This window comes from Aotus nancymaae, unplaced genomic scaffold (genome assembly GCF_030222135.1).
Source record: "Aotus nancymaae isolate 86718 unplaced genomic scaffold, 86718_ANA_hifiasm-v0.15.2.pri h1tg000108l, whole genome shotgun sequence".
NCBI lineage: Eukaryota > Metazoa > Chordata > Mammalia > Primates > Aotidae > Aotus > Aotus nancymaae.
Genome location: NW_026988523.1, coordinates 31,510,644 through 31,524,629, shown reverse-complemented (window position 1 = coordinate 31,524,629; position 13,986 = coordinate 31,510,644). Strand labels below are relative to the sequence as shown.

Here is a 13,986-nt window from a genome sequence, read left to right as displayed (position 1 = left end):
GAACTAAAAGGTACTATAGCTTTTATCTTCCCTTTAAAAAATATTTGGCTGGGCATGGTGGCTCACACCTGTAATCCTAGCACTTTGGGAAGCTCAGGCAGGCGGATTGCAAGGTCAGGATATCGAGACCATCCTGGTTAACATGGTGAAACCCAGTCTCTACTAAAAATACAAAAATTTTAGTTCTGTTTATGTGCTGTTGAATAGAATGTGTATTCTGCGGTTGTTGGGTGAAATGTTCTGTATGTATCTGTTAAGTCCATTTGTTCCAAGGTATAATTTAAGTCCATTATTTCTTTGTTGACTTTCTGTCTTGCTAACTTGTCTGGTGCTGTCAGAGGAGTATTGAAGTCCTCCACTGTTACTGTGGAGGATTTATGATTTATGCTTTAAAGAGGTTCTGTTTTGATATGTTTCCAGGATTTGTTTCAAGATTTAGAGCTCCTTTTCACAGTTCTTATAGTGGTAGCTTGGTAATGGTGAATTCTCTCTGCATTTGTTTGTCTAAAGTAGACTGTATCTTTCCTTCATATATGATACTTAGTTTCACTGGCTACAATTTCTTAACTGATAATAATTTTGTTTGAAGAGGCTGAAGATAGAGCCCCAATCCCTTCTGGCTTGTAGGGTTTCTGCTGAGAAATCTGCTGTTAATCTGATAGATTTTCCTTTATAGATTACCTGGTGCTTCTGTCTCATAGCTCTTAAGATTCTTTCCTTTGTCTTAACTTTGGATAACCTGATGACAGTGTGCCTGGGTGCAGATCTTTTTGTGATGAATTTCCCAGGTGTTCTTTATGCTTCTTATAGTTTCATGTCTAGGTCTCTAGCAAGGCCAGGGAAGTTTTCCTTGATTATTCCCCCAAATATGTTTTCTAATTTTTTGGAATTGTTCTCTTCCTCAGGAACACTGAGTATTCTTAGGTTTGGTCATTTAACAAAATCCCAGACTTCTCAGAGGCTTCGTTCATATTTTCTTCTTCTTTCTTCTTTCTCTTTGTTGGATTTGGGTTAATTTGAAGACCCTGTCTTCGAGCTCTGAATTTCTTCTACTTATTTAATTCTATTGCTGAGACTTTCCAGAGCATTTTCCATTTCTAAAAGTGTGTCCAAAATTTCCCAAATTTATTATTTTTTTTTCTTTAAGCTATCTATTTCCTTGAATATTTCCACCTTCACTTCTTGTATCATTTTTTGGATTTCCTTGCATTGGGCTTTGCCCTCCTCTCGTACCTCCCTGATTAGCTTAATAACTAACCTCCTGAATTCTTTTTCAGGTAAGTCAGAGATTTCTTCTTGGTTTGTATCCATCGCTGGTGACCTAGTGTGATTTTTGGGGGGTGTTGATGAGCTTTGTTTTGTCATGTTACCAGGGTTGGTTTTCTGGTTCTTTCTCATTTGGGTAGGTAGGCTGTGTCAAAGGGAAGGTCCAGGGCTGAAGGCTGTTAAGATTTTTGTGTCCCACAGGGTATTCCCTTGACATAGTATTCTCCCCTTTTCCTGTGGATGTGGCTTCCTATGAGCCGAACTGCAGTGATTGTTGTCTCTCTTCTGGGTCTAGCCACCCAGAGAGTCTACCCAGCTCTGGGCTGGTATTGGGAGTTGTCTGCAGAGTCCTGTGATGTGAACCATCTATGGGTCTCTCAGCCATAGATACCAGTGCCTGTTCTGGTGGAGGTGGCAGAGGGTATAGTGGACTCCCTGAAGGTTCTTAGCTTTGATGGTTTAATAGTCTACTTTTGTGCTGGTTGGCCTCCTGCCAAGAGTTGACGCTTTCCAGAAAGTATCAGCTATAGTAGTATGGAGAGGGACCAGTGGTGGGTGGGGCCCTAGAACTCCCAAGATTATATGCCCCTTGTGTCCTGCTACCAGGGTGGATAGAGAAGGACCATCACATGCAGCTGCTGTGGGGGATGGAGGCAAGATTCCTGGGTCACTGGAGTTGTGTACCTAGGAGAATTATGGCTGCCTCTGCTGAGTCATGCAAGTTGTCAGGGAAGTTGGGAAAAGCCATCAGTCACAGGCCTCACCCAGCTCCTGTGCAAACTAAAGGGCTCGTCTCACTCCCACCGTGCCCCCCCCACCCCGCCCCCGCCAAACAGCCCCAAGTCTGTTTCCAAGTGAAGGGCAAGATGGGCTTGAAAACTTGGTGGAGGCTTTCCACCTCCCAGCTGGGAAAGGAAAGGGCTTTAGTTTTTCCCACACTGTGAAGTCTGCAAGCCAGATTCACACCCTCCCCAAGTTCTGGCCTAGCTGAACTTTGTAACAATTTGAACAAAGGAGGCTTATCTAGCTGAACTTTGTAACAATTTGAACCAAGGAGGCTTATCTAGCTGAACTTTGTAACAATTTGAACGGGTGAACCGGGAATTCCCTCTCCCTGTGAAGTTTTACTCCCTGCTCCTTTGGCCCCACTCCTGATGGATCCCTAGAGAGATGGTGCTAAACCATTCATGAGAAATTCACCCCCATGATTTAGTCACCTCCCACCAGGCCCCACCACCAACATTGAAGATTACATTTCAGTATGAGAAATGAGCGGGGACACACATCCAAACTATATTCCACACAGTGTTTTTGTTTGTTTTTTGCCTGGAATACTCTTTCCAGCTGGCTAATTTCTGCTTGTCTAACCAATATTCAAGTCAAAGGACCCCTTCCTGAACTCCTCATTCTAGATGAATACTTCTCCCTTATCCTCTAACTTACTGTGCATAGCCTGGAAGCACTTTTTACATGGAAGATAATGTCTGTTCTTTACCTCCATCTCCAGTGTGCTGGGCTCACCTGTGCTTGTTTAAAGTTTGGAAAAATGAATGGAGTCAGCAAACCTGATGTTGGGCAAATAATTTTCCCTCTCTCAATCTCTCATTTTCCCAAGGAGTTTGGACCAGGTGATCCCTGAAATTCCCTTCCATTTTGAAGTGACAGGCTTCTGGGGAGAAGAAAAGCAGCAAGATAGTCTTAGAAATTGAGAGAATATGTTATGAAATAGAATGCACCTTCCATTACTTACTCTTCTTTTTCTTCTGTCTTTTAGAGGTCATTTTCTTCTGAGGAAGTCTTTCCTAAGGACTATTCTGTCCCCAACCCCAGCTGGAACAAGGACCTAAGACTTCTCTTTGACCAGTTTACAAAGAAATGTGAAGATGGCTCCTGGAAACGTTTGTCTTCATATAAACGTGAATCTGCTGCAATGATGAAGGACTTCAAAACCCATTTTCTTGGTAAACAGCCACTTTCCCATTAATATATCTCAGCATCAAATATAAAACTAAGAACAGATTGAAGTACTAGTTACTACCTGAAAAAAGAAAGAGTATAATGCAGGATTATAGTTCTGTAGTCACCAGTTTAATAGACTAAACAATAGCAATAAATATTTCAGATTGTAGGAGAGCATAAAGCCTATTGTCAAGAATAAGACTACCCTGGCATTCTTATCACCATTAGCACGAGTGAAGAAAGGGCCCCAGAGAGCTTCTACCCTCCTACAACCTCAACACTTCTCTGTCTTGAAGCTGTCATCTAATCTCATTTCACCCTTTATCCCATATCTGATTATATCACCCTAAGAAGCTCAGAACACTCGAGTTACACCTTCCTCCCCCAGTATCTGAATCCCCAAGGCCAACACCCAAAACACACACATTGCACTTCCTGTCCTTCTGTGTTTTTTTACTAATTTTTTTTTAGTGTTATGATTTTAGAGAAAAATGAGCCCAAAGTACAGAGAGTTCCCATATACTCTTCATCTCCTCCCCGCCCCTAATTTCTCCTATTATTAACATTTTGCATTACTGTGATATATTTGTTATAAATGATGAGCCAATATTGATATATTATTCTTAATTAAGGTCCATAGTTTGTTTTAGGGTTCACTCTTTGTGTTATATTTTCTGTGGGTTTTGACAAATATGTAATGACAGGTATCTATCATTATAGTTTATTGAATCATACACAGATATTTCTGAGTTACTCATTATCTTTTAATCATCTAAACACATCTTTAGGTAGTGGTTGGTTTTTTAAAAATAACCTTTAAGAAGGCCTTTGGGCCAGGCACAGTGGCTCATGCCTGTAATCCCAGCACTTTGGGAGACTGAGGAGGGCAGAACACTTGAGGTCAGGAGTTCAAGACCAGCCTGGCCAACATGGTGAAACCCCATCTCTACTAAAAATACAAAAAAAAAATTAGTTGGGCATGGTGGCAGGCACCTGTAATCCCAGCTACTTGAGAGACTGAAGCAGGAGAATCACTTGAACCCAGGAGGCAGAGGTTGCAGTGAGCCGAGATCGCACCACTGCACTCCAGCCTGACCAACAGAGTGAGACTCCGTTCACGCCCCACCAAAAAGAAAAAGAAGGCCCTTGATGTTGCCTGACAACTATACTTCATGTTTCCCTAGTTTATTCACTCTCCTGCATTCCTGGATGACTATTTTCTGCCTTTTTCTTTCTTCTTATGCCTCTAATACTTTCTTTTCCCTTCTCACCATAAGTTGGTCTCACTTCCTGGTTCACTAAGAGGAAATAAAAGCAGTCGGAAGAGACCAGTCTCCCACTGTCTCACATATTCTCCTCCCTGCATCTGTGCCTGATATTCTGCTGCTGCTTGCTGTGAGTGAACTGTACACACTCTTAGGGACACCGAGCCTTCCATTTTTGTGCTGCATTCCATTTTATTTGAAGGACATCCATCTCAGATGTTTCCTATCAGCATACAAACATGCCACAGCTACATTTCTCTTTCCAGTCTCGCTCTGCTTTTGTTGTTGTTGTTGTTGTTGTTGTTTGGGTTTTTTTGGGCGGGTGGGGAGGTTGGTTTTGTTGCCCAGGCTGGAGTACAGTGGCATGATAGCTTACTGCAACCTTCGCCTCCCAGGTTCAAGTGATTCTCCCACCTCAACTTCTCAAGTAGCTGGGATTACAGGCACACACCACCACACCCGGCTAATTTTTCTATTTTTAGTAGAGATGGGGTTTCACAATGTTGGCCAGGCAGGCTTCGAACTCCCAACCTCAAGTGATCCGCCCACCTTGGCCTCCCAAAGTGCTGGGATTACAGGTGTGAGCCACCACGCCTGGCCTTTTTTTCTTTTTTTGTTTTTGTTTTTATTTTTTTTCCTGAGACAGAGTCTTTCCCTTTCACCAAGGCTGGAGTGCAGTGACGTGATCTCAGTTCACTACAACCTCTGCCTCCTGGACTCAAGCAGTCCTCCCACCTCAGCATCCTGAGTAGCTGGGACTATAGACACGTGCTACCACACCCGGCTATTTTTTGTATTTTTGTAGAGATGGAGTCTTGTCATGTTGCCCAGGCTGGTCTTGAACTCCTAACCTCAAGTGATCCACCCCCCTCGGCCTCCCAAAATGCTGGAATGACAGGCATGAGCCACCGTGCCCAGTCTGTCTTGAACCCCTTCCCTCAAACAGCTCTTGTCAAGGGTGCCAGTGACCTTCATGTTGCTGAGTCCACTCACCTCTCAGCTTTTGGCACAGCTGGTGACTCCTTTCTGCTTGAACATAATTTCTAGGACACCACATTCTCCACTTCACTGGTCCCTCCTTTTCAATTTCTTGTGGTGATTCCTCCCCATCCTCAAACCCCTCATATTAGGGTGCCCCCAAGTCTCAGTCCTTAGTACTCCTTTCTTCTCCACACTCCATTGGTAATCTCATGCAGTCTCTTGCTTTAGAGGCCATCCAAAAGTTGACAACTTCTTAATTGAATGGTTGAAATTTAGTGCCTGGGTTCAAATTCTGGTTCCACAATTTAAAGCTGTGCAACTTTGAGCAAGGTACTTTACCTTTCTGTGCCTCAGCTTCCTCATGGTGGATACTTTAGTATTTGCTGAAGGAATGAATAATGAATAAAACAAAAATAAAACTAATCAAGAAAAATTACAGACTTCTTAGGTTTCTTCGCAGAATCTCTGATATATTTAGAGGGAAGAATTATTCTGTCTTCTAAATGAAGAGGAAATACTTGTAGTTTGTATTACTAATTATATTCCAACTATTAGCACATCACACAACTGACTGTCCTTACCCAGCGTAATCTGGCTTCTACCCTAACAGCTCTACTGAAATGTCTTCATTGAAGCCACTAGTGACCAAAGTGCCAAATTCAGTGGGCATTCTTCAGCACTTACTGTACTAGACCTCCCTGGTGGTCTCATTCTCATTGAGACATTTTCTCTTGGCTTTCATAAACCTTTCAGACCAATCTTCCCTCCTCCTTCTACTTGCTCCTTAAATGTCAATGTTTCCCAGGGTTCCATTCCTACATGGTTTTTTGCTCATTTCTTCATGCAACCCTCATTTGCTCTTGACTAAAACTTGACCCTCTCAGAATCAAAAGGAGTTTGAGATCCTCTTTGCTACCCACACTTGCTTTCAAACCGTTACTTCCCCTCATCTTAAAAAGCCCTCTGGACTGGGCGCAGTGGCAGCTCACACCTGTACCACCAGTTTGGGACGCTGCAGTGGGCGGATCACTTGAGGCCAGGAGTTTGAGACCAGCCTGGGTAAAAGAGCAAGATTCTGTCGGAAAAAAAAAAAAAAAAAAGCCCTGTTTCTTTGAGTTTATACCATCTAACTTTGTCACCCTCCTCCTCTTCCCCTCCTTGTTGCTGTCATCTGCCAACCTCTCCCTCAGTGTTGAGTACTTCAGCAGCTGATCTGCTGTCTTCCTCTCTACCTAACCATTCACCATTCTCAGCAACTGGAGCATCCACACAGTGGCTCCTCAGTTTATGTGCTTCCTCATCACCTCTGAACTTTTCTTTTCCCCCAACTCCAGCCACACATTCCCATGAACATCTCATCGGAGCCTTATCTTCAGAAAGTACACAGCCTCCAAATGCACACATTTAAACATCCTGTTTTCTGATGACAGCATTTTTCCTTTCAGCAGCTTACTTGTTCAAAGGCCTCTCAGAAACAATAGTTATTTCATTTAGACCTTCTGAGTTTATTGAGTCCTTTACTTTCTCATTGTCCCGTAGCCCTCATCTCTCTGAACTTCTGTAGCCCACTTAACCTAGGAAAACCCCAGTCCTATATGAATCCAACCGTCTGCCATCTTTTCTTTGCACAGGCTTTCACGAAACTAAGCATTGCTAGAGAAAATCACCCCATTCAGCAGATAAGCTTGGTGATTGTGATTTTTATAGTCTCATCTGCCTCCATTCTTATCTTCCTCAAAGCCCTTCTTCCACTCAACTGTCAGAATGATTCAAAATGCAAATCTCATCATGTTACTCCACTGCTATTTTCAGTGCTATCCCATGTCTTAAAATACTAGTGCCTTTCAGACTTAAAAATGAATATGAAGCACCTAGGAATCATGTTAAAATGCAAGTTCTGCCTCAGGAGGTCAAAGGTGGAGCCTGGAGATTCTGCACTTCCAACAAACTTCTTTCACCATCACAAAGGACAAATGCACCCTCTTGAGAGCCATAGCTTTCGGTCTTTATTTTGAAGTGACCTATACATTCTGACTCAACCCAGACCTTATTTTTCTCATTTTTATAAAGTAAGCAAAAGGTTTGGTAATCTGGACCAGAAATTTTGAACTCTTAAGTAAAAACATTAGAAGCGCATGATACCTGTCTTATCCTGAAGTCCTGGAATGTCAGAGTTGGAAGAGATCTTAGAGCTCATTTTGTTTTATCTCCTCGTTGTAAGGATAAAGTATGGGGCAAAAGAGTGAGTTCTAGGCCAGAGGTAGGCCAAGAATTTAATTTTCCCAACTCACAGGCCAAGATTCTTTCCACAATACCATAATACTGATCCCCAGTTGATGGCCTTCTAAACCATCAATTCACTCAACAACTGCTTAAGTGTATATAATATGTGCACATCTGTGCCATTTGTTGGGTATACAAAGTCTGAAAGACAGGGTGCCTGCCCCGGGATGCTCATGACCTCAGTAAAATTCATCCTTCCTGTCCCCCTCCCTACTTCTGGATCTTCTCATCTGTATCCTTTTCCAAGTTTGTAACTGTAAACTCAATACAAATAAAAGAAACTTAGTTTTATATATGGCAAATCATGATGAACTATGAAAGAAAGGTGAGTATGGGAGATTAAATTTTAAAATAGATGTGAAAGGATAAATGCACCATTCCTTGAGAGCAGTAGCTTTCAGTCTTTTGAAGTGACCTATATTTTGACTCAGTCCAGTTCTTCCAACTTGCTCACAATTGTGTAAGTGGAAAAAAACTGTATCTAAACAAGTGCACTAGTACTTACCCAGAATATATGGTTCTGTTATATAAGTGTTCCGTTTCTTTTTAAAGCCTGGTTACTGGCCGGGCGTGGTGGCTCACGCCTGTAATCCCAGCACTTTGGGAGGCCAAGGCAGGAGGATTACCTGAGGTCAGTAGTTTGAGACCAGCCTGACCGATGTGGAGAAACCCCGTCTCTACAAAAATACAAAATTAGCCAGGTGTGGTAGTGCATGCCTGTAATCCCAGCTACTCGGGAGGCTGAGGCAGGAGAATTGCTTGAGCCTGGGAGGTGGAGGTTGCAGTGAGCCAAGATCTTGCCATTGCACTTCAGCCTGGGCAACAAGAGTGAAATTCCATCTCGGAAAAAAAAAAAAAGAAAAGAAAAGGCTGGTTACAACCCGAAATCTTATTTCATGAACTCCAATGGTTCTAGCTGCCTGTTTGCGGGGCTTAGAGTCACAGTCACATGAGTATTGGGCTGAACTGACCCATTGCTGATTCACTGTAACTGATAGGCTAAACTCACGTCTGCCAAGGAAACCTCCTTTCTGTTACATTTTTTATTCTCCGTAAACTGCATTTAAACCACAGTTCTTCCAAGAAGGATTTCTGTCTATACCATACCATTTTTTTCAGTATGTTGTTAGCATTTGTATCCTATATTCCTGATTGCCATGTGTGGGTACTTTGTTTTGATTTCATATCTGTTTACTCTGTCCTCAGTTGGACTGTTAATTTCACAGGGGTAAAGATCCTATATTCTGTTTTGTTGAGACCCTCCCATTCCTTTCAATTTTGCACCCTATGGACATTTTAATCAATCATCCATTGACAAGTGATTCTAGCAGGGTCCAGGTGCTTGGCTCTGCCATGGCGTTTCTCTTACCCTTGTTTCTGATTTGCCATCCACCTAATTTTCTATAGACCCAGAGCACATGAAAGAAGAACAAATATCACAGGCCCAGCTCTTCACCAGAAGCTTTGATGAAGGCCTAGGCTTTGAATACGTAATGTTCTACAATGATGTTGAGAAAAGGATGGTTTGCTTGTTTCAAGGAGGCCCTTACCTGGAAGGAGCACCTGGGTAAGAATGAAAGCCTAAAAGTGTGGATCTAAAAGGTTTTTATCTTACAGTGCCTCCATGTGTCCTGTTCATGGACTACAATGAAGACTTTCAGATGGTCATGTAGATGTATATTTATTGACATGGAAAGATGTTTATACTACTATATGATTAAATATTTAATATATTAAAGAAGATGTATAATATTATAGGACACAGGGCAATAGAGTATAATTTGAGAGCATATCATTAATGTGTTAACAGTGGCTTGTCACTGACTAGGTGGGTAATATGGTCTTAAATTTTTTTTCTTTTTTCTTCTTATTTCCATTACCTAAATTTCTAAACAATGAATATGTATAGTTTATTTTGTTTTGTGAGACAAGGTCTTGTTCTGTTGCCCAGGCTGACATTCAAGGGAATGATCATAGCTCACTGCAGCCTCGAACTCCTGGGCTCAAGTGATCCTCCCACTCCAGCCTCCCAAGTAACCAGGACTACAGGCACATGACACCATACCTGACTAATAATAAAAACATAATACAAATTTTCTAAATTATATTTTAGCTTTTTGCTTGCTTATGATCTGGTCACTGTTAAGTTCTGGTTTTATTACAAATACTTTATATTATTACTCTGTGAACAAAATAAAGTTGGGGACATAGATAGTATTTGTCATTCAGTACACTGAACATGGGTTAAGTGGACCTCTCATAAGTATATTGTGTGAAGATGCTTGGATAATTTTTCTCTTTCGAGAGACTCTCTATCTTCAGAACTTCTGAAATCATTTCTCCTCCACTCCTGTTGTAACTAGATGCCTTCATGGAGGCGCCATTGCAACCATGGTTGATGTTACTCTTGGTACGTGTGCGATGATAGCTGGGGGAATTGTCATGACTGCCAATCTCAACATCAATTATAAAAGGTAAATTCATATTAATTATCTGTTTCTCCTTAGGTGTTGTTAAGTCAGGTTCCCAGTTGCAGATCTTGAGAGCATGATTTGTGTTCAAGTGATTGTTAAAGAAGTGCTCCCAGAGGAAACTAGCAAGGGAGTGGGAGAAGCAGGACAGGGACGTTGAAGTCAACCAGGGCTGAACTCTCAAAGTCCACCAAAGCATAGCTTTAGCTGAATCATACAAAGGAGCTCTGGAATGAAATTTATGCCTCAGAATTGTCTCTTGTCTCAGACAAGGGAGCTAGAGTCTTCATACTCTCACCTGTATCAGTCATGGGATCAGGGACATCCCAGGGATCATAAATTTACAGGTACTTCTAAGTGTCTCTGTTTGAGCAAAGCAGACTCTAGGGAAAATAACCAAAACAAGTGAAAAAAGGATCCAAGGGGCTCTGGATGGAGCACCAACATCTACTATATAACAAAATTAATTTAAAAAAATTTAGCTGGGCCCAACAGTGCACGCCTGTAATCCTAGCTTCTTGAGAGGATTGCTTGAGCCCAGGAGTTCAAGGCTACAGTGAACTGGGGTCATGCTACTGCACTCTAGGGTGGGCAACCGAACTAGACCCCAACTGTAAAAAGAACCACACACACACCACCAAGTCTTTTCAATCCACAAGCACAGATGTCTTAACATTTACGTCTTAAATTTTTTTCATAAATGTTTTGTAGTTTTCAGTGTACAAGACTTTTGCCTTTTGGTTAAGTTTATTCCTAAGTATTTTATTCTTTTTGATTGTTTCTGTTTTTGAGACAGTGTCACTCTGTCACCCAGGATGGAGTGCAGTGGCATGATCTCAGCTCACTGCAACATCTACTTCCCAGGTTCAAGCTTTTCTCATGCCTCAGCCTCCCAAGTAGCTGGGATTACAGGCGCACACCACCATGCCTGGCTAATTTTTTGTATTTTTAGTAGAAACAGGGTTTCACTATGTTGGCCAGGCTGGTCTCAAACTCCTGGCCTCAAGTGATCTGCCTGCCTTGGCCTCCCAAAGTGCTGGGATTACAGACATGAGTCACTGCGCCTGGCCATAATTGTTTACTTAATTTCCTTTTTGGATTAGTCATTGTTTGTATGTAGAAATGCAACTGATTTTTGTGTGTTGATTTTACATCTTGCAACTTTGCTGAATTTGTTTATTCATTTTAACAGGTTTTTGTAGAATCTTTAGGATTTTCTGTATATAAAGTCATGTCATTTGTAAACAGATCTTTATACTTCTTCCTTTCCAATTTGAATACCTTTGATTTCTTCTTTCTTGCCTAATTACTCTGGCTAGGATTTCTAGTACCAAGTAGAATAAAAGTGGCAAGAGTGGGCATCCTTGTCTTGTTCCTGATCTTAAAGGAAAAGGTTTTAGTCTTTTACCATTTAGCATGATGTTGGTTGTAGGGTTTTCATAAATAGCCTTTATTATGTTGAGAGAGTTTCTTTCTATTCCTAGTTGTGCCTTAGATTTTTAACCTCTAAACCCAGACTGTTATAGTACCTCCTTTTATTTATTTATTTATTTTTATTATACTTTAAGTTCTGGGGTACATATGCAGAATGTGCAGGTTTGTTGCATAGGTAAACACATGCCATGACGGTTTGTTGCAGCCATCACCCCGTCATCTACCTTAGGTATTTCTCCTAATGCTATCCCTCCCCTATTGCTCCACCCCCTGCTATCCCTCCCCTAGCCCCCTACTCCCCGACAGACCCCAGTGTGTGATGTTCTCCTCCTTGTGTCCATGTGTTCTTATTGTTTAATACCCACTTACGAGTGAGAACATCCATGTACCTCCTTTTAATGATTTTAATAGCAATTACATTTATTTTAGAGATTAATTTGGGGAAAGTTGACATATTTACAGATGGTCAATATTTCATATTAGTTATGACTATAAATTAAATTCTAGAAATCAAGGTTTTCTTAACATGATAAAGAATATATTAAAAATTAAGTTTTTAATATTTTTCTATGTTCCATGTTTTTAAAAATATTTTTCCATGTTCAAATAAAGTTGAATAATGAAGTACAACATCCTTCCTAAAAAATAAATGTAAAAGGTTACTTTGAAGACAAGCTCAAATGAACTATTTAGATTGCCATTTAGCTCAAAAAGTGCTTGTGTCTTAAGCACATACTCAAATGCAAAATGGGAAGCAGAACCTGCCAAACTCTATGCTTAGTCCTTGTCCCACCCGAGAAATCATCCACAAAAGTCAGTTGCATTGCTGTTCATTTGTTCCCCACAGTTGGAAAACATACTGAAAACAAGTTTTACCTGAAGTTATATGGGTAGAGAGCAATTTAGTCAGGATTAGTACTCACATCTTATGACACCAACTGATGCTCTTCACTATAACACATAGCCTCCATTCTCTTCTGTTAGCTGATGACTAAAGACCAGAATAAAGTATTGGATTATATAAGTAGTTTAGAATTTATTATTTATCAGGCTCTGGTTTTTTGTATACAGTTATTTGGGTTCATAATAATAGTAATAATAATATTAAATTTAATATGATTACTTGATGGCCCTTCAGGATGCTACATACAGGTAACAGTCTGGGATTAAATTTTAATTGAAGATAATTTGCAGTGTCAGTTAATCATCAGATGCTTTAATCTACTCTACTTCTTTTAAGAAGCAAGATTAGGGCTGGGTGCAGTGGCTCACTCCTGTAATCCCAGCACTTGGGGAGGTCGAGGCGGGTGGATCACGAGGTCAAGAGATCGAGACCATCTTGGTGAACATGGTGAAACCCCGTCTCTACTAAAAATACAAAAAATTAGCTGGGCGCGGTGGTGCGTGCCTGTAATCCCAGCTACTCAGGAGGCTGAGGCAGGAGAATTGCCTGAACCCAGGTGGCGGAGGTTGCGGTGAGCCGAGATCGCGCCATTGCACTCCAACCTGGGTAACAAGAGAGAAACTCCGTCTCAAAAAAAAAAAGAAGCAAGATTATTCCTTAATGATTTCAAATAATTTCCAGCCCTCTGATCCAAATAGCCCATTGGATTTATTTCCTTGTGCCTAGCACATTAGGATAAATAGAGAAAGTGGTTCATAACTAGTGATGACTAGCCAGTTGAAAGGGTAAGCATCTCAGCATGCCAGTGACCCATTCATGACACATGAGTTGTGAAGCTCCAGTTCTGATTTCTTCATGCAACATGGCAAACAAGAAGTGCTAAAGGACATTCCTCCTTCAAAAAAAGTAGATCCTGTACCAAATACACAAGGAAAGAAAGGATCAAGGGTGTCTGTCAACAGAAACAATAAATAAGATTTAGATCCTCAGGGATTTAAGATACCATGATAATCAAATACACAATATAAACAGATAAAGTATGAGATAGTCAAAGAAATAAAAGATGAGGCTGGACGCTGTGGCTCACGCCTGTAATCCCAGCACTTTGGGAGGCTGAAGCGAGTGGATCACCTGAAGTCAGGAGTTCAAGACCAGCCTGGCCAACATGACAAAACCCTGACTTTAATAAAAATACAAAAATTAGCCAGGTATGGTGGCCTGTGCATGTAATCCCAGCTATTTCGCGGGGCTGAGACAGAAGAATAGCTTGAATCTGGGAGACAGAGGTTGCAGTGAGCCAAGATCACGCCACTGCACTCCAGCCTAGGCAACAGAGCTATGCTTTGTCTCAAAAAAATAAAGAAAGAAAGATGAAATCACAAAAGGAGAAAACAACGATAAACTATAAAAATTATTAGGCAGG

General features: G+C 41.2%; 1 protein-coding gene across 2 annotated transcripts in view; it reads left to right on the top strand.

Moving 5' to 3' along the window:
- THEM4 (thioesterase superfamily member 4) overlaps window positions 1–13,986 on the top strand; it is a 36,919-nt gene that overhangs the window by 6,022 nt on the left and 16,911 nt on the right. For both annotated transcript variants that reach the window (XM_012462742.2, XM_064370815.1), the window contains exons 2-4: window positions 3,041–3,227; window positions 9,162–9,321; window positions 10,118–10,228. In XM_012462742.2, coding sequence (XP_012318165.2) covers window positions 3,041–3,227; window positions 9,162–9,321; window positions 10,118–10,228 — 458 coding nt within the window. The remainder of the gene's footprint in view (window positions 1–3,040; window positions 3,228–9,161; window positions 9,322–10,117; window positions 10,229–13,986) is intronic.